General features: G+C 39.3%; 1 protein-coding gene across 1 annotated transcript in view; it reads left to right on the top strand.

Annotated features, from left to right (window-relative positions):
* Positions 1–25714, top strand: part of LOC115124809 (rho guanine nucleotide exchange factor 7-like) — a 100413-nt gene that overhangs the window by 4366 nt on the left and 70333 nt on the right. Inside the window, exons 9-12 of the mRNA XM_065006309.1 lie at positions 524–610; positions 3205–3283; positions 4650–4783; positions 5383–5604. Of these exons, the coding sequence (XP_064862381.1) occupies positions 524–610; positions 3205–3283; positions 4650–4783; positions 5383–5604 (522 nt within the window). The remainder of the gene's footprint in view (positions 1–523; positions 611–3204; positions 3284–4649; positions 4784–5382; positions 5605–25714) is intronic.

Here is a 25714-nt window from a genome sequence, read left to right as displayed (position 1 = left end):
TCTCTTACCCCTCTCTCTCTCACTCTTCTCTTACCTCTCCCGCTCTTCTCTCTCTCTCTCTCTCCTCTTATCTCTCTCTCTCATCTCTTACCTCTCTCTCTTCTTTTACCTCTCTCTCCCTGTCCCTCTCTCTCTGTTTCTCCCTCTCCCTCTCTCTCCCTCTCTCTGTCTTTGTCTCTGTCTCTGTCTCTCTCTCTCTCTTCTCTTACCTCTCGCTCTTCTCTTACCTCTCTCTCTCTTCTCTTACCTCTATCCCCTCTTACCTCTCTCTCTCATCTCTTACCTCTCTCTCTCTTCTTTTACCTCTCTCTCCCTGTCCCTCTCTCTCTCTCTCTCTCTCTCTCTCTCGCTCTTCTCTTACCTCTCTCTCTCTTCTCTTACCTCTATCCCCTCTTACCTCACTCTCTCTTCTCTTACCCCTCTCTCTCTCTCTCTCTCTCTCTTCTCTTACCTTTATCTCCTCTTACCTCTCTCTCATGTCTAATCTCTCTCTGTCTCTGTCTCTTTCTTTCTCTCTCTCTAGGAGAAGTGGGAGCGTTACCTCATGCTCTTCCCTCATGTCCTCCTCATGCTGTCTGCCACTCCAAGGATGAGTGGCTTCATATTCCAGGTATGACCCCTGACCGCTAACCCCCTAGTCTACTACCAGGTTCATGTTCATTTGGCACCAAATGGAAGAAATTGGACTGAAACACGGAAGGGACAACATGAACGTGTCCAATAAGAAACACACATTTTTGCTACGGCGTTCCTTAGTGACTAAGACGCAGTGTTGATGGACCACCATGTTTAGTGTGGAGTCAGATGGTGTTGATGGACCACCATGTTTAGTCAGATGGTGTTGATGGACCACCATGTTTAGTGTGGAGTCAGATGATGTTGATGGACCACCATGTTTAGTGTGGAGTCAGATGGTGTTGATAGACCACCATGTTTAGTGTGGAGTCAGATGGTGTTGATGGACCAACACGTTTAGTGTGGAGTCAGATGGTGTTGATGGACCAACATGTTTAGTGTGGAGTCAGATGGTGTTGATGGACCACCATGTTTAGTGTGGAGTCAGATGGTGTTGATGGACCACCATGTTTAGTGTGGAGTCAGATGGTGTTGATGGACCACCATGTTTAGTGTGGAGTCAGATGGTGTTGATGGACCACCATGTTTAGTGTGGAGTCAGATGGTGTTGATGGACCAACATGTTTAGTGTGGAGTCAGATGGTGTTGATGGACCACCATGTTTAGTGTGGAGTCAGATGGTGTTGATGGACCACCATGTTTAGTGTGGAGTCAGATGGTGTTGATGGACCACCATGTTTAGTGTGGAGTCAGATGGTGTTGATGGACCACCATGTTTAGTGTGGAGTCAGATGGTGTTGATGGACCACCATGTTTAGTGTGGAGTCAGATGGTGTTGATGGACCAACATGTTTAGTGTGGAGTCAGATGATGTTGATGGACCACCATGTTTAGTGTGGAGTCAGATGGTGTTGATGGACCAACATGTTTAGTGTGGAGTCAGATGGTGTTGATGGACCACCATGTTTAGTGTGGAGTCAGATGGTGTTGATGGACCAACATGTTTAGTGTGGAGTCAGATGGTGTTGATGGACCACCATGTTTAGTCAGATGGTGTTGATGGACCACCATGTTTAGTGTGGAGTCAGATGGTGTTGATGGACCACCATGTTTAGTGTGGAGTCAGATGGTGTTGATGGACCACCATGTTTAGTGTGGAGTCAGATGGTGTTGATGGACCAACATGTTTAGTGTGGAGTCAGATGGTGTTGATGGACCACCATGTTTAGTGTGGAGTCAGATGGTGTTGATGGACCACCATGTTTAGTGTGGAGTCAGATGGTGTTGATGGACCACCATGTTTAGTGTGGAGTCAGATGGTGTTGATGGACCACCATGTTTAGTGTGGAGTCAGATGGTGTTGATGGACCAACATGTTTAGTGTGGAGTCAGATGATGTTGATGGACCACCATGTTTAGTGTGGAGTCAGATGGTGTTGATGGACCAACATGTTTAGTGTGGAGTCAGATGGTGTTGATGGACCACCATGTTTAGTGTGGAGTCAGATGGTGTTGATGGACCACCATGTTTAGTGTGGAGTCAGATGGTGTTGATGGACCAACATGTTTAGTGTGGAGTCAGATGGTGTTGATGGACCACCATGTTTAGTGTGGAGTCAGATGGTGTTGATGGACCACCATGTTTAGTGTGGAGTTAGATGGTGTTGATGGACCACCATGTTTAGTGTGGAGTCAGATGGTGTTGATGGACCAACACGTTTAGTGTGGAGTCAGATGGTGTTGATGGACCACCATGTTTAGTGTGGAGTCAGATGGTGTTGATGGACCACCATGTTTAGTGTGGAGTCAGATGGTGTTGATGGACCAACATGTTTAGTGTGGAGTCAGATGGTGTTGATGGACCACCATGTTTAGTGTGGAGTCAGATGGTGTTGATGGACCACCATGTTTAGTGTGGAGTCAGATGGTGTTGATGGACCACCATGTTTAGTGTGGAGTCAGATGGTGTTGATAGACCAACATGTTTAGTATGGAGTCAGATGGTGTTGATGGACCACCATGTTTAGTGTGGAGTCAGATGGTGTTGATGGACCACCATGTTTAGTCAGATGGTGTTGATGGACCACCATGTTGAGTGTGTAGTCAGATGGTGTTGATGGACCACCATGTTTAGTGTGGAGTCAGATGGTGTTGATGGACCACCATGTTTAGTGTGGAGTCAGATGGTGTTGATGGACCACCATGTTGAGTTTGTAGTCAGATGGTGTTGATGGACCAACACGTTTAGTGTGGAGTCAGATGGTGTTGATGGACCACCATGTTTAGTGTGGAGTCAGATGGTGTTGATGGACCAACACGTTTAGTGTGGAGTCAGATGGTGTTGATGGACCACCATGTTTAGTGTGGAGTCAGATGGTGTTGATGGACCACCATGTTTAGTGTGGAGTCAGATGGTGTTGATGGACCAACATGTTTAGTGTGGAGTCAGATGGTGTTGATGGACCACCATGTTTAGTGTGGAGTCAGATGGTGTTGATGGACCACCATGTTTAGTGTGGAGTCAGATGGTGTTGATGGACCACCATGTTTAGTGTGGAGTCAGATGGTGTTGATGGACCACCATGTTGAGTGTGTAGTCAGATGGTGATGATGGCTTCTTGTCTACAGGGGAAGCTGCCACTGTCTGGTATGACTGTGACCCCGCTAGAGGACAGTGAGACCCACAAAAACTCCTTTCAGCTTTCTGGTAAGACGACTGTGGTGTGTGTGATGTGTGTTTAGTGTATAATGTGTGTGTGTGTGATGTGTGTATAATGTGTGTTTTGTGTATAATGTGTGTGTGTGATGTGTGTATAATGTGTGTTGTGTGTATAATGTGTGTTTTGTGTATAATGTGTGTGTGTGATGTGTGTATAATGTGTGTTTTGTGTATAATGTGTGTGTGTGTGTTTTGTGTATAATGTGTGTTGTGTGTATAATGTGTGTTTTGTGTATAATGTGTGTGTGTGTGTTTTGTGTATAATGTGTGTTTTGTGTATAATGTGTGTGTGTGATGTGTGTATAATGTGTGTTTTGTGTATAATGTGTGTTTTGTGTATAATGTGTGTGTGTGATGTGTGTATAATGTGTGTTGTGTGTATAATGTGTGTTTTGTGTATAATGTGTGTGTGTGTTTTGTGTATAATGTGTGTTGTGTGTATAATGTGTGTGTGTGATGTGTGTGTTATTTTTATTTCACCTTTATTTAACCAGGTTGGCCAGTTGAGAACAAGTTCTCATTTACAACTGTGACCTGGCCAAGATAAAGCAAAGCAGTTCGACACAAACAGCAACACAGAGTTACACATGGAATAAACAAACATACAATCAATAATACAGTAGAAATATATATATACAGCATGTACAAATGAGGTAGGATAAGAGAGGTTAGGCAATAAATAGGCCGTTGGGGCAAAGTAATTACAATATCGCAATTAAACACTGGAGTGATAGATATGCAAGTTGAAATACTGGTGTGCAAAAGAGCAGAAAAACTAAATCAAATATAGGGATGAGGTAGTTGGATGGGCTATTTACAGATGGTCTGTGTACAGGTGCAGTGATCGGTAAGCTGCTCTGACAGCTGATGCTTAATGTTATAGAGGGAGATATGAGTCTCCAACTCCAGTGATTTAAAAAAAATTGTTCCAGTCATTGGCAGCATAGAACTGGAAGGAAAGGAGGTGTTGGCTTTGGGGAGGACCAGTGAAATATATCAGCTGGAGCACGTGCTACGGGTGGGTGTTGCTATGGTGACCAGTGAGCTGAGATAATGCAGAGCTTTACCTAGCAAAGACTTATAGATGACCTGGAGCCAGTGGGTTTGGCGACGAGTATGAAGCGAGGGCCAGCCAACGAGAGCGTACAGGTCGCAATGGTGGGTAGTATATGGGGCTTTGGTGACAAAACGGATGGCACTGTGATAGACTGCATCCAATTTGCTGAGTAGAGTGTTGGAGGCTATATGTTTTGTGTATAATGTGTGTTTTGTGTATAATTTGTGTGTATAATGTGTGTGTGTGTATAATGTGTGTAATGTGTGTAGAATGTGTGTAATGTGTGTTTGTTTCCAGGCCGTCTATTTGAGTGTCTTCAGGTGGTGTGTAACAGTCAGCAGGACCTGCAGGACTGGGTGGACCATCTGACCCGTCAGACTAGACAAGCCACCGTCCCCAGCCACAAACCCCTCACGGTCCCCTGCCACACGGTCAGTAACACACACACAAGCATGCACACTTCGGGTGAATTGGTCATGTGTGTATCTCCAAGCTCTGGGAAATACATTTGAATTTCATAAAACTTATCTCTCCTCTCATTCTCTCATTTTCCTCTCCTTTCCTTTTCCTCTCCTTCCTTTTCCTTTTCCTCCCCTTCCTTTTCCTCTCCTTCCTTTCCTTTCCTCTCCTTCCTTTTCCTCTCCTTCCTTTCCTTTCCTCTCCTTCCTTTTCCTCTCTTTCCTTTCCTTTCCTTTCCTCTCCTTCCTTTTCATCTCCTTCCTTTTCCTCTCCTTTCCTTTTCCTCTCCTTCCTTTTCCTTTTCCTCCCCTTCCTTTTCCTCTCCTTCCTTTCCTTTCCTCTCCTTCCTTTTCCTCTCCTTCCTTTCCTTTCCTCTCCTTCCTTTTCCTCTCCTTCCTTTCCTTTCCTCTCCTTCCTTTTCCTCTCCTTCCTTTCCCTCTCCTTCCTTTTCCTTTTCCACTCCTTCCTTTTCCTCTCCTCTCCTCTCCTCTCCTCTCCTCTCCTCTCCCTCTCCTCTCCTCTCCTCTCCTCTCCTCTCCTCTCCTCTCCTCTCCTCTCCTCCCTCCATCAGTTGCCCTCCCACCCTTTGACTCCATCCCGTCATGCAGAGAGCCGTGCGATAACTGTGGCCCCAGCCTACCACACCCTGCCCCACCCCTCATCACACAGGGCTCCACACAGAACCATGATGTGGGGGCCTCTGGAGCCCCCCAACACCCCCAAACCCTGGAGCCTCAGCTGCCTGCGTCCTGTACCCCCCCTCAGGCCCTCTGCAGCACTCTGCTACAAGGAGGTAGGGGAGAGTGTGTGTGTGATGGGCAAGGAGGATGTCTGTGTGATGGGCAAGGAGGATGTGTGTGTGATGGACAAGGAGGATGTCTGTGTGATGGACAAGGAGGATGTCTGTGTGATGGGCAAGGAGGATGTCTGTGTGATGGGCAAGGAGGATGTCTGTGTGATGGACAAGGAGGAAGTCTGTGTGATGGGCAAGGAGGATGTCTGTGTGATGGACAAGGAGGATGTCTGTGTGATGGACAAGGAGGATGTCTGTGTGATGGGCAAGGAGGATGTCTGTGTGATGGGCAAGGAGGATGTCTGTGTGATGGACAAGGAGGATGTCTGTGTGATGGGCAAGGAGGATGTCTGTGTGATGGACAAGGAGGATGTCTGTGTGATGGACAAGGAGGATGTCTGTGTGATGGACAAGGAGGATGTGTGTGTGATGGGCAAGGAGGATGTCTGTGTGATGGGCAAGGAGGATGTCTGTGTGATGGGCAAGGAGGATGTATGTGATGGGCAAGGAGGATGTCTGTGTGATGGACAAGGAGGATGTCTGTGTGATGGGCAAGGAGGATGTCTGTGTGATGGGCAAGGAGGATGTCTGTGTGATGGACAAGGAGGATGTCTGTGTGATGGACAAGGAGGATGTCTGTGTGATGGGCAAGGAGGATGTCTGTGTGATGGACAAGGAGGATGTCTGTGTGATGGACAAGGAGGATGTCTGTGTGATGGACAAGGAGGATGTGTGTGTGATGGGCAAGGAGGATGTCTGTGTGATGGGCAAGGAGGATGTCTGTGTGATGGGCAAGGAGGATGTATGTGATGGGCAAGGAGGATGTCTGTGTGATGGGCAAGGAGGATGTCTGTGTGATGGACAAGGAGGATGTCTGTGTGATGGACAAGGAGGATGTCTGTGTGATGGGGAAGGAGGATCTGTGTGTGATGGGGAAGGAGGATCTGTGTGTGATGGGCAAGGAGGATGTGTGTGTGATGGGCAAGGAGGATGTCTGTGTGATGGGGAAGGAGGATGTGTGTGTGATGGGGAAGGAGGATGTGTGTGTGATGGGGAAGGAGGATGTGTGTGTGATGGGGAAGGAGGATGTGTGTGTGATGGGGAATGCGTTGTGGAAGTAAGAAAAGTCTAGTTCAACATCAGGGATTAATTCCATTCTATTTCATTCAATGTTAGATACATCATGTAGAAAACCTTGAATATCAAACCGCTTCCAGTTTCTTTTCGTATTGACACGTGGAGATTTCTTAGGAATATTACCATCTCTCGCACAGGCAATAGCACAGTGATCACTTATGTTATTTGCAAAAAATACCAGAAGCATTAAAACGATGAGGAGTATTGGTTAAGATCAAATCAATCAAAGAAGATTTCAGAGAATATTTTATATTCAACCTATTTACACTGTTGACAATCTGAGTGAGATTGTAGGTATTGCACAGAATTTTAAGTTGATCAGAGCTAGATGGTATCCAGTCCTGATTCAGATCACCCATCAGGACAAACTCAGAGTTGACATGCTGTGATAATCTGAAAATACAATCCAGAGAACCAACAGTAGCAGATGGTCTCTAACAACAAGATACAACAATACCTAAAGATGAGCCAACAGTAGCAGATGGTCTATAACAACAAGATACAACAATACCTAAAGATGAGCCAACAGTAGCAGATGGTCTCTAACAACAAGATACAACAATACCTAAAGATGAGCCAACAGTAGCAGATGGTCTCTAACAACAAGATACAACAATACCTAAAGATGAGCCAACAGTAGCAGATGGTCTATAACAACAAGATACAACAATACCTAAAGATGAGCCAACAGTAGCAGATGGTCTATAACAGCAAGATACAACAATACCTAAAGATGAGCCAACAGTAGCAGATGGTCTATAACAACAAGATACAACAATACCTAAAGATGAGCCAACAGTAGCAGATGGTCTATAACAACAAGATACAACAATACCTAAAGATGAGCCAACAGTAGCAGATGGTCTATAACAACAAGATACAACAATATCTAAAGATGAGCCAATAGTAGCAGATGGTCTATAACAACAAGATACAACAATACCTAAAGATGAGCCAACAGTAGCAGATGGTCTATAACAACAAGATACAACAATACCTAAAGATGAGCCAACAGTAGCAGATGGTCTATAACAGCAAGATACAACAATACCTAAAGATGAGCCAAAAGTAGCAGATGGTCTATAACAACAAGATACAACAATATCTAAAGATGAGCCAACAGTAGCAGATGGTCTATAACAACAAGATACAACAATATCTAAAGATGAGCCAACAGTAGCAGATTGTCTATAACAGCAAGATACAACAATACCTAAAGATGAGCCAACAGTAGCAGATGGTCTCTAACAACAAGATACAACAATATCTAAAGATGAGCCAACAGTAGCAGATGGTCTATAACAACAAGATACAACAATACCTAAAGATGAGCCAACAGTAGCAGATGGTCTATAACAACAAGATACAACATTACCTAAAGATGAGCCAACAGTAGCAGATGGTCTCTAACAACAAGATACAACAATACCTAAAGATGAGCCAACAGTAGCAGATGGTCTCTAACAACAAGATACAACAATACTAAAGATGAGCCAACAGTAGCAGAATACAAGATACAACAATATCTAAAGATGAGCCAACAGTAGCAGATGGTCTATAACAATAACAACAATATAACAACAAGATGAGCCAACAACAATACAATCTAAAGATGAGCCAACAGTAGCAGATGGTCTATAACAACAAGATACAACAATACCTAAAGATGAGCCAACAGTAGCAGATGGTCTATAACAACAAGATACAACAATACCTAAAGATGAGCCAACAGTAGCAGATGGTCTATAACAACAAGATACAACAATACCTAAAGATGAGCCAACAGTAGCAGATGGTCTATAACAACAAGATACAACAATACCTAAAGATGAGCCAACAGTAGCAGATGGTCTATAACAACAAGATACAACAATACCTAAAGATGAGCCAACAGTAGCAGATGTCTATAACAACAAGTCTAAAGATATAACAGATGGTCACAACAAGATACAACAATACCTAAAGATGAGCCAACAGTAGCAGATGGTCTATAACAACAAGATACAACAATACCTAAAGATGAGCCAACAGTAGCAGATGGTCTATAACAACAAGATACAACAATACCTAAAGATGAGCCAACAGTAGCACAAGATCTCTAACAACATAACAACAAGATACAACAATACCTAAAGATGAGCCAACAGTAGCAGATGGTCTATAACAACAAGATACAACAATACCTAAAGATGAGCCAACAGTAGCAGATGGTCTATAACAACAAGATACAACAATACCTAAAGATGAGCCAACAGTAGCAGATGGTCTATAACAACAAGATACAACAATATCTAAAGATGAGCCAACAGTAGCAGATGGTCTATAACAACAAGATACAACAATACCTAAAGATGAGCCAACAGTAGCAGATGGTCTATAACAACAAGATACAACAATACCTAAAGATGAGCCAACAGTAGCAGATGGTCTATAACAAGCAAGATACAACAATACCTAAAGATGAGCCAACAGTAGCAGATGGTCTCTAACAACAAGATACAACAATACCTAAAGATGAGCCAACAGTAGCAGATGGTCTCTAACAACAAGATACAACAATACCTAAAGATGAGCCAACAGTAGCAGATGGTCTATAACAACAAGATACAACAATATCTAAAGATGAGCCAACAGTAGCAGATGGTCTATAACAACAAGATACAACAATACCTAAAGATGAGCCAACAGTAGCAGATGGTCTATAACAACAAGATACAACAATATCTAAAGATGAGCCAACAGTAGCAGATGGTCTATAACAACAAGATACAACAATACCTAAAGATGAGCCAACAGTAGCAGATGGTCTATAACAACAAGATACAACAATACCTAAAGATGAGCCAACAGTAGCAGATGGTCTATAACAACAAGATACAACAATACCTAAAGATGAGCCAACAGTAGCAGATGGTCTATAACAACAAGATACAACAATACCTAAAGATGAGCCAACAGTAGCAGATGGTCTATAACAGCAAGATACAACAATATCTAAAGATGAGCCAACAGTTCAGATGGTCTATAACAGCAAGATACAACAATATCTAAAGATGAGCCAACAGTAGCAGATGGTCTATAACAACAAGATACAACAATACCTAAAGATGAGCCAACAGTAGCAGATGGTCTTTAACAACAAGATACAACAATACCTAAAGATGAGCCAACAGTAGCAGATGGTCTAAAACAACAAGATACAACAATATCTAAAGATGAGCCAACAGTAGCAGATAGTCTATAACAACAAGATACAACAATACCTAAAGATGAGCCAACAGTAGCAGATGGTCTATAACAACAAGATACAACAATACCTAAAGATGAGCCAACAGTAGCAGATGGTCTATAACAACAAGATATAACAATACCTAAAGATGAGCCAACAGTAGCAGATGGTCTATAACAGCAAGATACAACAATACCTAAAGATGAGCCAACAGTAGCAGATGGTCTATAACAACAAGATACAACAATACCTAAAGATGAGCCAACAGTAGCAGATGGTCTATAACAACAAGATACAACAATATCTAAAGATGAGCCAACAGTAGCAGATGGTCTATAACAACAAGATACAACAATACCTAAAGATGAGCCAACAGTAGCAGATGGTCTATAACAACAAGATACAACAATACCTAAAGGTGAGCCAACAGTAGCAGATGGTCTATAACAGCAAGATACAACAATACCTAAAGATGAGCCAACAGTAGCAGATGGTCTATAACAACAAGATACAACAATATCTAAAGATGAGCCAACAGTAGCAGATGGTCTATAACAACAAGATACAACAATATCTAAAGATGAGCCAACAGTAGCAGATGGTCTATAACAGCAAGATACAACAATACCTAAAGATGAGCCAACAGTAGCAGATGGTCTCTAACAACAAGATACAACAATATCTAAAGATGAGCCAACAGTAGCAGATGGTCTATAACAACAAGATACAACAATACCTAAAGATGAGCCAACAGTAGCAGATGGTCTATAACAACAAGATACAACAATACCTAAAGATGAGCCAACAGTAGCAGATGGTCTTTAACAACAAGATACAACAATACCTAAAGATGAGCCAACAGTAGCAGATGGTCTATAACAACAAGATACAACAATATCTAAAGATGAGCCAACAGTAGCAGATAGTCTATAACAACAAGATACAACAATACCTAAAGATGAGCCAACAGTAGCAGATGGTCTATAACAACAAGATACAACAATACCTAAAGATGAGCCAACAGTAGCAGATGGTCTATAACAACAAGATACAACAATACCTAAAGATGAGCCAACAGTAGCAGATGGTCTATAACAGCAAGATACAACAATACCTAAAGATGAGCCAACAGTAGCAGATGGTCTATAACAACAAGATACAACAATACCTAAAGATGAGCCAACAGTAGCAGATGGTCTATAACAACAAGATACAACAATACCTAAAGATGAGCCAACAGTAGCAGATGGTCTATAACAACAAGATACAACAATATCTAAAGATGAGCCAACAGTAGCAGATGGTCTATAACAACAAGATACAACAATACCTAAAGATGAGCCAACAGTAGCAGATGGTCTATAACAACAAGATACAACAATACCTAAAGATGAGCCAACAGTAGCAGATGGTCTATAACAGCAAGATACAACAATACCTAAAGATGAGCCAACAGTAGCAGATGGTCTCTAACAACAAGATACAACAATACCTAAAGATGAGCCAACAGTAGCAGATGGTCTATAACAACAAGATACAACAATATCTAAAGATGAGCCAACAGTAGCAGATGGTCTCTAACAACAAGATACAACAATATCTAAAGATGAGCCAACAGTAGCAGATGGTCTATAACAACAAGATACAACAATACCTAAAGATGAGCCAACAGTAGCAGATGGTCTATAACAACAAGATACAACAATACCTAAAAGAGCCAACAGTAGCAGATGGTCTATAACAACAAGATACAACAATACCTAAAGATGAGCCAACAGTAGCAGATGGTCTATAACAACAAGATACAACAATATCTAAAGATGAGCCAACAGTAGCAGATGGTCTATAACAACAAGATACAACAATATCTAAAGATGAGCCAACAGTAGCAGATGGTCTATAACAAGATACAACAATATCAAGATACAACAATACCTAAAGATGAGCCAACAGTAGCAGATGGTCTCTAACAACAAGATACAACAATATCTAAAGATGAGCCAACAGTAGCAGATGGTCTATAACAACAAGATACAACAATATCTAAAGATGAGCCAACAGTAGCAGATGGTCTATAACAACAAGATACAACAATACCTAAAAAGATGAGCCAACAGTAGCAGATGGTCTATAACAACAAGAACAAGATACAACAATACCTAAAGATGAGCCAACAGTAGCAGATGGTCTATAACAACAAGATACAACAATATCTAAAGATGAGCCAACAGTAGCAGATGGTCTATAACAACAAGATACAACAATACCTAAAGATGAGCCAACAGTAGCAGATGGTCTATAACAACAAGATACAACAATACCTAAAGATGAGCCAACAGTAGCAGATGGTCTATAACAACAAGATACAAGAACAATACCTAAAGATGAGCCAACAGTAGCAGATGGTCTATAACAACAAGATACAACAATACCTAAAGATGAGCCAACAGTAGCAGATGGTCTATAACAACAAGATACAACAATATCTAAAGATGAGCCAACAGTAGCAGATGGTCTATAACAACAAGATACAACAATACCTAAAGATGAGCCAACAGTAGCAGATGGTCTATAACAACAAGATACAACAATATCTAAAGATGAGCCAACAGTAGCAGATGGTCTATAACAACAAGATACAACAATACCTAAAGATGAGCCAACAGTAGCAGATGGTCTATAACAACAAGATACAACAATACCTAAAAAGATGAGCCAACTAAAGATGAGCCAACAGCAGATGGTCTATAACAACAAGATACAACAATACCTAAAGATGAGCCAACAGTAGCAGATGGTCTATAACAGCAAGATACAACAATACCTAAAGATGAGCCAACAGTAGCAGATGGTCTATAACAACAAGATACAACAATATCTAAAGATGAGCCAACAGTAGCAGATGGTCTATAACAACAAGATACAACAATATCTAAAGATGAGCCAACAGTAGCAGATGGTCTATAACAGCAAGATACAACAATACCTAAAGATGAGCCAACAGTAGCAGATGGTCTCTAACAACAAGATACAACAATATCTAAAGATGAGCCAACAGTAGCAGATGGTCTATAACAACAAGATACAACAATATCTAAAGATGAGCCAACAGTAGCAGATGGTCTATAACAACAAGATACAACAATATCTAAAGATGAGCCAACAGTAGCAGATGGTCTATAACAACAAGATACAACAATACCTAAAGATGAGCCAACAGTAGCAGATGGTCTATAACAACAAGATACAACAATATCTAAAGATGAGCCAACAGTAGCAGATGGTCTATAACAACAAGATACAACAATACCTAAAGATGAGCCAACAGTAGCAGATGGTCTATAAACAAGATACAACAATATCTAAAAGATAGCAGAGTCCAACAGTAGCAGATGGTCTATAACAACAAGATACAACAATATCTAAAGATGAGCCAACAGTAGCAGATGGTCTATAACAACAAGATACAACAATATCTAAAGATGAGCCAACAGTAGCAGATGGTCTATAACAACAAGATACAACAATATCTAAAGATGAGCCAACAGTAGCAGATGGTCTATAACAACAAGATACAACAATATCTAAGATACAACAATACCTAAAGATGAGCCAACAGTAGCAGATGGTCTATAACAATACAAGATAGCCAACAATATGGTCTAAAGATGAGCCAACAGTAGCAGATGGTCTATAACAACAAGATACAACAATACCTAAAGATGAGCCAACAGTAGCAGATGGTCTCTAACAACAAGATACAACAATACCTAAAGATGAGCCAACAGTAGCAGATGGTCTATAACAACAAGATACAACAATACCTAAAGATGAGCCAACAGTAGCAGATGGTCTATAACAACAAGATACAACAATATCTAAAGATGAGCCAACAGTAGCAGATGGTCTATAACAACAAGATACAACAATACCTAAAGATGAGCCAACAGTAGCAGATGGTCTATAACAACAAGATACAACAATACCTAAAGATGAGCCAACAGTAGCAGATGGTCTATAACAACAAGATACAACAAAGATACAGATGGTCTATAACAACAAATACCTAAAGATGAGCCAACAGTAGCAGATGGTCTATAACAACAAGATACAACAATACCTAAAGATGAGCCAACAGTAGCAGATGGTCTACAACAATATCTAAAGATAACAACAAGATACAACAATATCTAAAGATGAGCCAACAGTAGCAGATGGTCTATAACAACAAGATACAACAATACCTAAAGATGAGCCAACAGTAGCAGATGGTCTATAACAACAAGATACAACAATACCTAAAGATGAGCCAACAGTAGCAGATGGTCTATAACAACAAGATACAACAATACCTAAAGATGAGCCAACAGTAGCAGATGGTCTATAACAACAAGATACAACAATATCTAAAGATGAGCCAACAGTAGCAGATGGTCTATAACAACAAGATACAACAATACCTAAAGATGAGCCAACAGTAGCAGATGGTCTATAACAACAAGATACAACAATACCTAAAGATGAGCCAACAGTAGCAGATGGTCTATAACAACAAGATACAACAATACCTAAAGATGAGCCAACAGTAGCAGATGGTCTATAACAACAAGATACAACAATATCTAAAGATGAGCCAACAGTAGCAGATGGTCTATAACAACAAGATACAACAATATCTAAAGATGAGCCAACAGTAGCAGATGGTCTATAACAACAAGTCTAAAGATGAGCCAACAGTAGCAGATGGTCTATAACAACAAGATACAACAATACCTAAAGATGAGCCAACAGTAGCAGATGGTCTATAACAACAAGATACAACAATATCTAAAGATGAGCCAACAGTAGCAGATGGTCTATAACAACAAGATACAACAATATCTAAAGATGAGCCAACAGTAGCAGATGGTCTATAACAACAAGATACAACAATATCTAAAGATGAGCCAACAGTAGCAGATGGTCTATAACAACAAGATACAACAATACCTAAAGATGAGCCAACAGTAGCAGATGGTCTATAACAACAAGATACAACAATATCTAAAGATGAGCCAACAGTAGCAGATGGTCTATAACAACAAGATACAACAATATCTAAAGATGAGCCAACAGTAGCAGATGGTCTATAACAAGCTAAAGAAGATAGCAATGGTCAATATCTAAAGATGAGCCAACAGTAGCAGAGATGGTCTCTAAAGATGAGCCAACAAGATATAACAACAAGATAGCCAACAATACCTAAAGATGAGCCAACAGTAGCAGATGGTCTATAACAACAAGATACAACAATATCTAAAGATGAGCCAACAGTAGCAGATATCTATGACAACAAGATACAACAATACCTAAAGATGAGCCAACAGTAGCAGATGGTCTATAACAACAAGATACAACAATACCTAAAGATGAGCCAACAGTAGCAGATGGTCTATAACAACAAGATACAACAATATCTAAAGATGAGCCAACAGTAGCAGATGGTCTATAACAACAAGATACAACAATATCTAAAGATGAGCCAACAGTAGCAGATGGTCTAACAGCAAGATACAACAATACCTAAAGATGAGCCAACAGTAAGATACAACAAATACAACCTAAAGATGAGCCAACAGTAGCAGATGGTCTATAACAACAAGATACAACAATATCTAAAGATGAGCCAACAGTAGCAGATGGTCTATAACAACAAGATACAACAATATCTAAAGATGAGCCAACTAAAGATGAGTAGCAGATGGTCTATAACAACAAGATACAACAATACCTAAAGATGAGCCAACAGTAGCAGATGGTCTATAACAACAAGATACAACAATATATCTAAAGATACAACAATACCTAAAGATGAGCCAACAGTAGCAGATGGTCTATAACAACAAGATACAACAATATCTAAAGATGAGCCAACAGTAGCAGATGGTCTATAACAACAAGATACAACAATATCTAAAGATGAGCCAACAGTAGCAGATGGTCTATAACAACAAGATACAACAATACCTAAAGATGAGCCAACAGTAGCAGATGGTCTATAACAACAAGATACAACAATACCTAAAGATGAGCCAACAGTAGCAGAGATGGTCTCTAACAAGCAAGATACAACAATACCTAAAGATGAGCCAACAGTAGCAGATGGTCTATAACACAACAATACCAAGATACAAGAACAATACCTAAAGATGAGCCAACAGTAGCAGATGGTCTATAACAACAAGATACAACAATATCTAAAGATGAGCCAACAGTAGCAGATGGTCTATAAGCCAACAAGATACAACAAATACAACAATCTAAAGATGAGCCAACAGTAGCAGATGGTCTATAACAACAAGATACAACAATACCTAAAGATGAGCCAACAGTAGCAGATGGTCTATAACAGCAAGATACAACAATACCTAAAGATGAGCCAACAGTAGCAGATGGTCTATAACAACAAGATACAACAATACCTAAAGATGAGCCAACAGTAGCAGATGGTCTATAACAACAAGATACAACAATACCTAAAGATGAGCCAACAGTAGCAGATGGTCTATAACAACAAGATACAACAATATCTAAAGATGAGCCAACAGTAGCAGATGGTCTATAACAACAAGATACAACAATACCTAAAGATGAGCCAACAGTAGCAGATGGTCTATAACAACAAGATACAACAATACCTAAAGATGAGCCAACAGTAGCAGATGGTCTATAACAACAAGATACAACAATACCTAAAGATGAGCCAACAGTAGCAGATGGTCTAACAGCAAGATAACAATACCTAAAGATGAGCCAACAACAGATATCAACAAGATACAAAAGATGAGCCAACAGTAGCAGATGGTCTATAACAACAAGATACAACAATATCTAAAGATGAGCCAACAGTAGCAGATGGTCTATAACAACAAGATACAACAATACCTAAAGATGAGCCAACAGTAGCAGATGGTCTATAACAACAAGATACAACAATACCTAAAGATGAGCCAACAGTAGCAGATGGTCTATAACAACAAGATACAACAATACCTAAAGATGAGCCAACAGTAGCAGATGGTCTATAACAACAAGATACAACAATACCTAAAGATGAGCCAACAGTAGCAGATGGTCTATAACAACAAGATACAACAATACCTAAAGATGAGCCAACAGTACAGATGGTCTAAAGATGAGCCAACAGTAGCAGATGGTCTATAACAACAAGATACTAAAGATGAGCCAATATCTGAGCCAACAGTAGCAGATGGTCTATAACAACAAGATACAACAATACCTAAAGATGAGCCAACAGTAGCAGATGGTCTATAACAACAAGATACAACAATACCTAAAGATGAGCCAACAGTAGCAGATGGTCTATAACAACAAGATACAACAATACCTAAAGATGAGCCAACAGTAGCAGATGGTCTATAACAACAAGATACAACAATACCTAAAGATGAGCCAACAGTAGCAGATGGTCTATAACAGCAAGATACAACAATACCTAAAGATGAGCCAACAGTAGCAGATGGTCTATAACAACAAGATACAAACAATACCTAAAGATGAGCCAACAGTAGCAGATGGTCTATAACAACAAGATACAACAATACCTAAAGATGAGCCAACAGTAGCAGATGGTCTATAACAACAAGATACAACAATATCTAAAGATGAGCCAACAGTAGCAGATGGTCTATAACAACAAGATACAACAATACTAAAATGAGCCAACAGTAAAGATGGTCTATAACAACAAGATACAACAATACCTAAAGATGAGCCAACAGTAGCAGATGGTCTATAACAACAAGATACAACAATACCTAAAGATGAGCCAACAGTAGCAGATGGTCTATAACAACAAGATACAACAATATCTAAAGATGAGCCAACAGTAGCAGATGGTCTATAACAACAAGATACAACAATACCTAAAGATGAGCCAACAGTAGCAGATGGTCTATAACAACAAGATACAACAATATCTAAAGATGAGCCAACAGTAGCAGATGGTCTATAACAACAAGATACAACAATACCTAAAGATGAGCCAACAGTAGCAGATGGTCTATAACAACAAGATACAACAATATCTAAAGATGAGCCAACAGTAGCAGATGGTCTATAACAACAAGATACAACAATACCTAAAGATGAGCCAACAGTAGCAGATGGTCTATAACAACAAGATACAACAATACCTAAAGATGAGCCAACAGTAGCAGATGGTCTATAACAACAAGATACAACAATACCTAAAGATGAGCCAACAGTAGCAGATGGTCTATAACAACAAGATACAACAATATCTAAAGATGAGCCAACAGTAGCAGATGGTCTATAAACAAGATACAACAATATCTAAAGATGAGCCAACAGTAGCAGATGGTCTATAACAACAAGATACAACAATACCTAAAGATGAGCCAACAGTAGCAGATGGTCTATAACAACAAGATACAACAATACCTAAAGATGAGCCAACAGTAGCAGATGGTCTATAACAACAAGATACAACAATACCTAAAGATGAGCCAACAGTAGCAGATGGTCTATAACAACAAGATACAACAATACCTAAAGATGAGCCAACAGTAGCAGATGGTCTATAACAACAAGATACAACAATACCTAAAGATGAGCCAACAGTAGCAGACTATACAACAAACTAAAGATATCTAAAGATGAGCCAACAGTAGCAGATGGTCTATAACAACAAGATACAACAATACCTAAAGATGAGCCAACAGTAGCAGATGGTCTATAACAACAAGATACAACAATACCTAAAGATGAGCCAACAGTAGCAGATGGTCTATAACAACAATACCTAAAGATGAGCCAACAGTAGCAGATGGTCTATAACAACAAGATACAACAATACCTAAAGATGAGCCAACAGTAGCAGATAACAACAAGATACAAAATCTAAAGATGATGAGCCAACAGTAGCAGATGGTCTATAACAACAAGATACAACAATACCTAAAGATGAGCCAACAGTAGCAGATGGTCTATAACAACAAGATACAACAATATCTAAAGATGAGCCAACAGTAGCAGATGGTCTATAACAACAAGATACAACAATATCTAAAGATGAGCCAACAGTAGCAGATGGTCTCTAACAACAAGATACAACAATATCTAAAGATGAGCCAACAGTAGCAGATGGTCTATAACAACAAGATACAACAATACCTAAAGATGAGCCAACAGTAGCAGATGGTCTATAACAACAAGATACAACAATACCTAAAGATGAGCCAACAGTAGCAGATGGTCTATAACAACAAGATACAACAATACCTAAAGATGAGCCAACAGTAGCAGATGGTCTAAAGATGAGCCAACAGTAGCAGATGGTCTATAACAACAAGATACAACAATACCTAAAGATGAGCCAACAGTAGCAGATGGTCTATAACAACAAGATACAACAATACCTAAAGATGAGCCAACAGTAGCAGATGGTCTATAACAACAAGATACAACAATACCTAAAGATGAGCCAACAGTAGCAGATGGTCTATAACAACAAGATACAACAATACCTAAAGATGAGCCAACAGTAGCAGATGGTCTATAACAACAAGATACAACAATACCTAAAGATGAGCCAACAGTAGCAGATGGTCTATAACAACAAGATACAACAATACCTAAAGATGAGCCAACAGTAGCAGATGGTCTATAACAACAAGATACAACAATACCTAAAGATGAGCCAACAGTAGCAGATGGTCTATAACAACAAGATACAACAATACCTAAAGATGAGCCAACAGTAGCAGATGGTCTATAACAACAAGATACAACAATACCTAAAGATGAGCCAACAGTAGCAGATGGTCTATAACAACAAGATACAACAATACCTAAAGATGAGCCAACAGTAGCAGAGATGGTCTATAACAACAAGATACAACAATATACCTAAAGATGAGCCAACAGTAGCAGATGGTCTATAACAACAAGATACAACAATACCTAAAGATGAGCCAACAGTAGCAGATGGTCTATAACAACAAGATACAACAATACCTAAAGAACAACAAGATAGCCAACAGTAGCAGATGGTCTATAACAACAAGATACAACAATACCTAAAGATGAGCCAACAGTAGCAGATGGTCTATAACAACAAGTCTAAAGATAACAGTAGCAGATGGATAACAACAAGATACAACAATACCTAAAGATGAGCCAACAGTAGCAGATGGTCTATAACAACAAGATACAACAATATCTAAAGATGAGCCAACAGTAGCAGATGGTCTATAACAACAAGATACAACAATATCTAAAGATGAGCCAACAGTAGCAGATGGTCTATAACAACAAGATACAACAATACCTAAAGATGAGCCAACAGTAGCAGATGGTCTCTAACAACAAGATACAACAATACCTAAAGATGAGCCAACAGTAGCAGATGGTCTATAACAACAAGATACAACAATATCTAAAGATGAGCCAACAGTTCAGATGGTCTATAACAACAAGATACAACAATACCTAAAGATGAGCCAACAGTAGCAGATGGTCTATAACAGCAAGATACAACAATACCTAAAGATGAGCCAACAGTAGCAGATGGTCTATAACAACAAGATACAACAATATCTAAAGATGAGCCAACAGTAGCAGATGGTCTATAACAACAAGATACAACAATACCTAAAGATGAGCCAACAGTAGCAGATGGTCTCTAACAACAAGATACAACAATACCTAAAGATGAGCCAACAGTAGCAGATGGTCTATAACAACAAGATACAACAATACCTAAAGATGAGCCAACAGTAGCAGATGGTCTATAACAACAAGATACAACAATACCTAAAGATGAGCCAAAAGATGAGCCAACTAAAGATGAGCAGATGGTCTATAACAACAAGATACAACAATACCTAAAGATGAGCCAACAGTAGCAGATGGTCTATAACAACAAGATACAACAATATCTAAAGATGAGCCAACAGTAGCAGATGGTCTATAACAACAAGATACAACAATACCTAAAGATGAGCCAACAGTAGCAGATGGTCTATAACAACAAGATACAACAATACCTAAAGATGAGCCAACAGTAGCAGATGGTCTATAACAACAAGATACAACAATACCTAAAGATGAGCCAACAGTAGCAGATGGTCTATAACAACAAGATACAACAATACCTAAAGATGAGCCAACAGTAGCAGATGGTCTATAACAACAAGATACAACAATACCTAAAGATGAGCCAACAGTAGCAGATGGGTCTACCTAAAGATGAGCCAACACAGATGGTCTCTAATAACAACAAGATACAACAATACCTAAAGATGAGCCAACAGTAGCAGATGGTCTCTAACAACAAGATACAACAATACCTAAAGATGAGCCAACAGTAGCAGATGGTCTATAACAACAAGATACAACAATACCTAAAGATGAGCCAACAGTAGCAGATGGTCTATAACAACAAGATACAACAATACCTAAAGATGAGCCAACAGTAGCAGATGGTCTCTAACAACAAGATACAACAATACCTAAAGATGAGCCAACAGTAGCAGATGGTCTATAACAACAAGATACAACAATACCTAAAGATGAGCCAACAGTAGCAGATGGTCTATAACAACAAGATACAAGAACAGCAGATATAACAACAAGATACCTAAAGATAAAGATGGTCTATAACAACAAGATACAACAATACCTAAAGATGAGCCAACAGTAGCAGATGGTCTATAACAACAAGATACAACAATACCTAAAGATGAGCCAACAGTAGCAGATGGTCTATAACAACAAGATACAACAATACCTAAAGATGAGCCAACAGTAGCAGATGGTCTATAACAACAAGATACAACAATACCTAAAGATGAGCCAACAGTAGCAGATGGTCTATAACAACAAGATACAACAATACTAAAGAAGATACAACAAATACAACAATCTAAAGATGAGCCAACAGTAGCAGATGGTCTATAACAACAAGATACAACAATACCTAAAGATGAGCCAACAGTAGCAGATGGTCTATAACAACAAGATACAACAATACCTAAAGATGAGCCAACAGTAGCAGATGGTCTATAACAACAAGATACAACAATACCTAAAGATGAGCCAACAGTAGCAGATGGTCTCTAACAACAAGATACAACAATACCTAAAGATGAGCCAACAGTAGCAGATGGTCTATAACAACAAGATACAACAATATCTAAAGATGAGCCAACAGTAGCAGATGGTCTATAACAACAAGATACAACAATACTAAAAGATGAGCTAAAGATGAGCCAACAGTAGCAGATGGTCTCTAACAACAAGATACAACAATATCTAAAGATGAGCCAACAGTAGCAGATGGTCTCTAACAATACCTAAAGATGAGATAACAACAAGATACAACCTAAAGATGAGCCAACAGTAGCAGATGGTCTATAACAACAAGATACAACAATACCTAAAGATGAGCCAACAGTAGCAGATGGTCTATAACAACAAGATACAACAATACCTAAAGATGAGCCAACAGTAGCAGATGGTCTATAACAACAAGATACAACAATACCTAAAGATGAGCCAACAGTAGCAGATGGTCTATAACAACAAGATACAACAATATCTAAAGATGAGCCAACAGTAGCAGATGGTCTATAACAACAAGATACAACAATACCTAAAGATGAGCCAACAGTAGCAGATGGTCTATAACAACAAGATACAACAATACCTAAAGATGAGCCAACAGTAGCAGATGGTCTCTAACAACAAGATACAACAATATCTAAAGATGAGCCAACAGTAGCAGATGGTCTATAACAACAAGATACAACAATACCTAAAGATGAGCCAACAGTAGCAGATGGTCTATAACAACAAGATACAACAATACCTAAAGATGAGCCAACAGTAGCAGATGGTCTATAACAACAAGATACAACAATACCTAAAGATGAGCCAACAGTAGCAGATGGTCTATAACAACAAGATACAACAATACCTAAAGATGAGCCAACAGTAGCAGATGGTCTATAACAACAAGATACAACAATAGCCAACTAAAGATGAGATACAACAAACCTAAAGTAGCAGATGGTCTATAACAACAAGATACAACAATACCTAAAGATGAGCCAACATAGCAGATGGTCTATAACAACCAACTAAAGAGTAGCAGATGGTCTATAACAACAAGATACAACAATACCTAAAGATGAGCCAACAGTAGCAGATGGTCTAAAGATGAGCCAACAGTAGCAGATGGTCTATAACAACAAGATACAACAATACCTAAAGATGAGCCAACAGTAGCAGATGGTCTATAACAACAAGATACAACAATACCTAAAGATGAGCCAACAGTAGCAGATGGTCTATAACAACAAGATACAACAATACCTAAAGATGAGCCAACAGTAGCAGATGGTCTCTAACAACAAGATACAACAATACCTAAAGATGAGCCAACAGTAGCAGATGGTCTCTAACAACAAGATACAACAATATCTAAAGATGAGCCAACAGTAGCAGATGGTCTATCAAGATACAACAATATCTAAAGATGAGCCAACAGTAGCAGATAACAACAAGATACAACAATACCTAAAGATGAGCCAACAGTAGCAGATGGTCTATAACAACAAGATACAACAATACCTAAAGATGAGCCAACAGTAGCAGATGGTCTATAACAACAAGATACAACAATATCTAAAGATGAGCCAACAGTAGCAGATGGTCTATAACAACAAGATACAACAATACCTAAAGATGAGCCAACAGTAGCAGATGGTCTATAACAACAAGATACAACAATACCTAAAGATGAGCCAACAGTAGCAGATGGTCTATAACAACAAGATACAACAATATCTAAAGATGAGCCAACAGTTCAGATGGTCTATAACAACAAGATACAACAATACCTAAAGATGAGCCAACAGTAGCAGATGGTCTCTAACAACAAGATACAACAATACCTAAAGATGAGCCAACAGTAGCAGATGGTCTATAACAACAAGATACAACAATATCTAAAGATAACAGTAGCAGATGGTCTATAACAACAAGATACAACAATACCTAGCCAACAAGCAGATGGTCTATAACAACAAGATACAACCTAAAGATAAAGATAAAGAGCCAACAGTAGCAGATGGTCTATAACAACAAGATACAACAATACCTAAAGATGAGCCAACAGTAGCAGATGGTCTATAACAACAAGATACAACAATACCTAAAGATGAGCCAACAGTAGCAGATGGTCTATAACAACAAGATACAACAATACCTAAAGATGAGCCAACAGTAGCAGATGGTCTATAACAACAAGATACAACAATACCTAAAGATGAGCCAACAGTAGCAGATGTCTATAACAACAAGTCTAAAGATATAATGGTCTATAACAACAAGATACAAACAATACCTAAAGATGAGCCAACAGTAGCAGATGGTCTATAACAGCAAGATACAACAATACCTAAAGATGAGCCAACAGTAGCAGATGGTCTATAACAACAAGATACAACAATATCTAAAGATGAGCCAACAGTAGCAGATGGTCTATAACAGCAAGATACAACAATACCTAAAGATGAGCCAACAGTAGCAGATGGTCTATAACAACAAGATACAACAATACCTAAAGATGAGCCAACAGTAGCAGATGGTCTATAACAACAAGATACAACAATACCTAAAGATGAGCCAACAGTAGCAGATGGTCTATAACAACAAGATACAACAATACCTAAAGATGAGCCAACAGTAACAACAAGCAGAGTAGCAGATGGTCTATAACAACAAGATACAACAATACCTAAAGATGAGCCAACAGTAGCAGATGGTCTATAACAACAAGATACAACAATACCTAAAGATGAGCCAACAGTAGCAGATGGTCTATAACAACAAGATACAACAATACCTAAAGATGAGCCAACAGTAGCAGATGGTCTATAACAACAAGATACAACAATATCTAAAGATGAGCCAACAGTAGCAGATGGTCTATAACAACAAGATACAACAATACCTAAAGATGAGCCAACAGTAGCAGATGGTCTATAACAACAAGATACAACAATATCTAAAGATGAGCCAACAGTAGCAGATGGTCTATAACAACAAGATACAACAATATCTAAAGATGAGCCAACAGTAGCAGATGGTCTATAACAACAAGATACAACAATACCTAAAGATGAGCCAACAGTAGCAGATGGTCTATAACAACAAGATACAACAATACCTAAAGATGAGCCAACAGTAGCAGATGGATAACAACAAGATACAACTCTAAAGATGAGCCAACAGTAGCAGATGGATACAAGATACAATACCTAAAGATGAGCCAACAGTAAACAACAAGCAGATGGTGAGCCAAACAGTAGCAGACTAACAAGATACAACAATACCTAAAGATGAGCCAACAGTAGCAGATGGTCTATAACAACAAGATACAACAATACCTAAAGATGAGCCAACAGTAGCAGATGGTCTCTAACAACAAGATACAACAATACCTAAAGATGAGCCAACAGTAGCAGATGGTCTATAACAACAAGATACAACAATATCTAAAGATGAGCCAACAGTAGCAGATGGTCTATAACAACAAGATACAACAATACCTAAAGATGAGCCAACAGATGGTCTATAACAACAAGATACAACAATACCTAAAGATGAGCCAACAGTAGCAGATGGTCTATAACAACAAGATACAACAATACCTAA

Source organism: Oncorhynchus nerka, linkage group LG3 (genome assembly GCF_034236695.1).
Source record: "Oncorhynchus nerka isolate Pitt River linkage group LG3, Oner_Uvic_2.0, whole genome shotgun sequence".
Taxonomy (NCBI): domain Eukaryota; kingdom Metazoa; phylum Chordata; class Actinopteri; order Salmoniformes; family Salmonidae; genus Oncorhynchus; species Oncorhynchus nerka.
The sequence above is the reverse complement of the archived record's forward strand: the minus strand, read 5'-3'. Positions and strand labels throughout refer to the sequence as shown.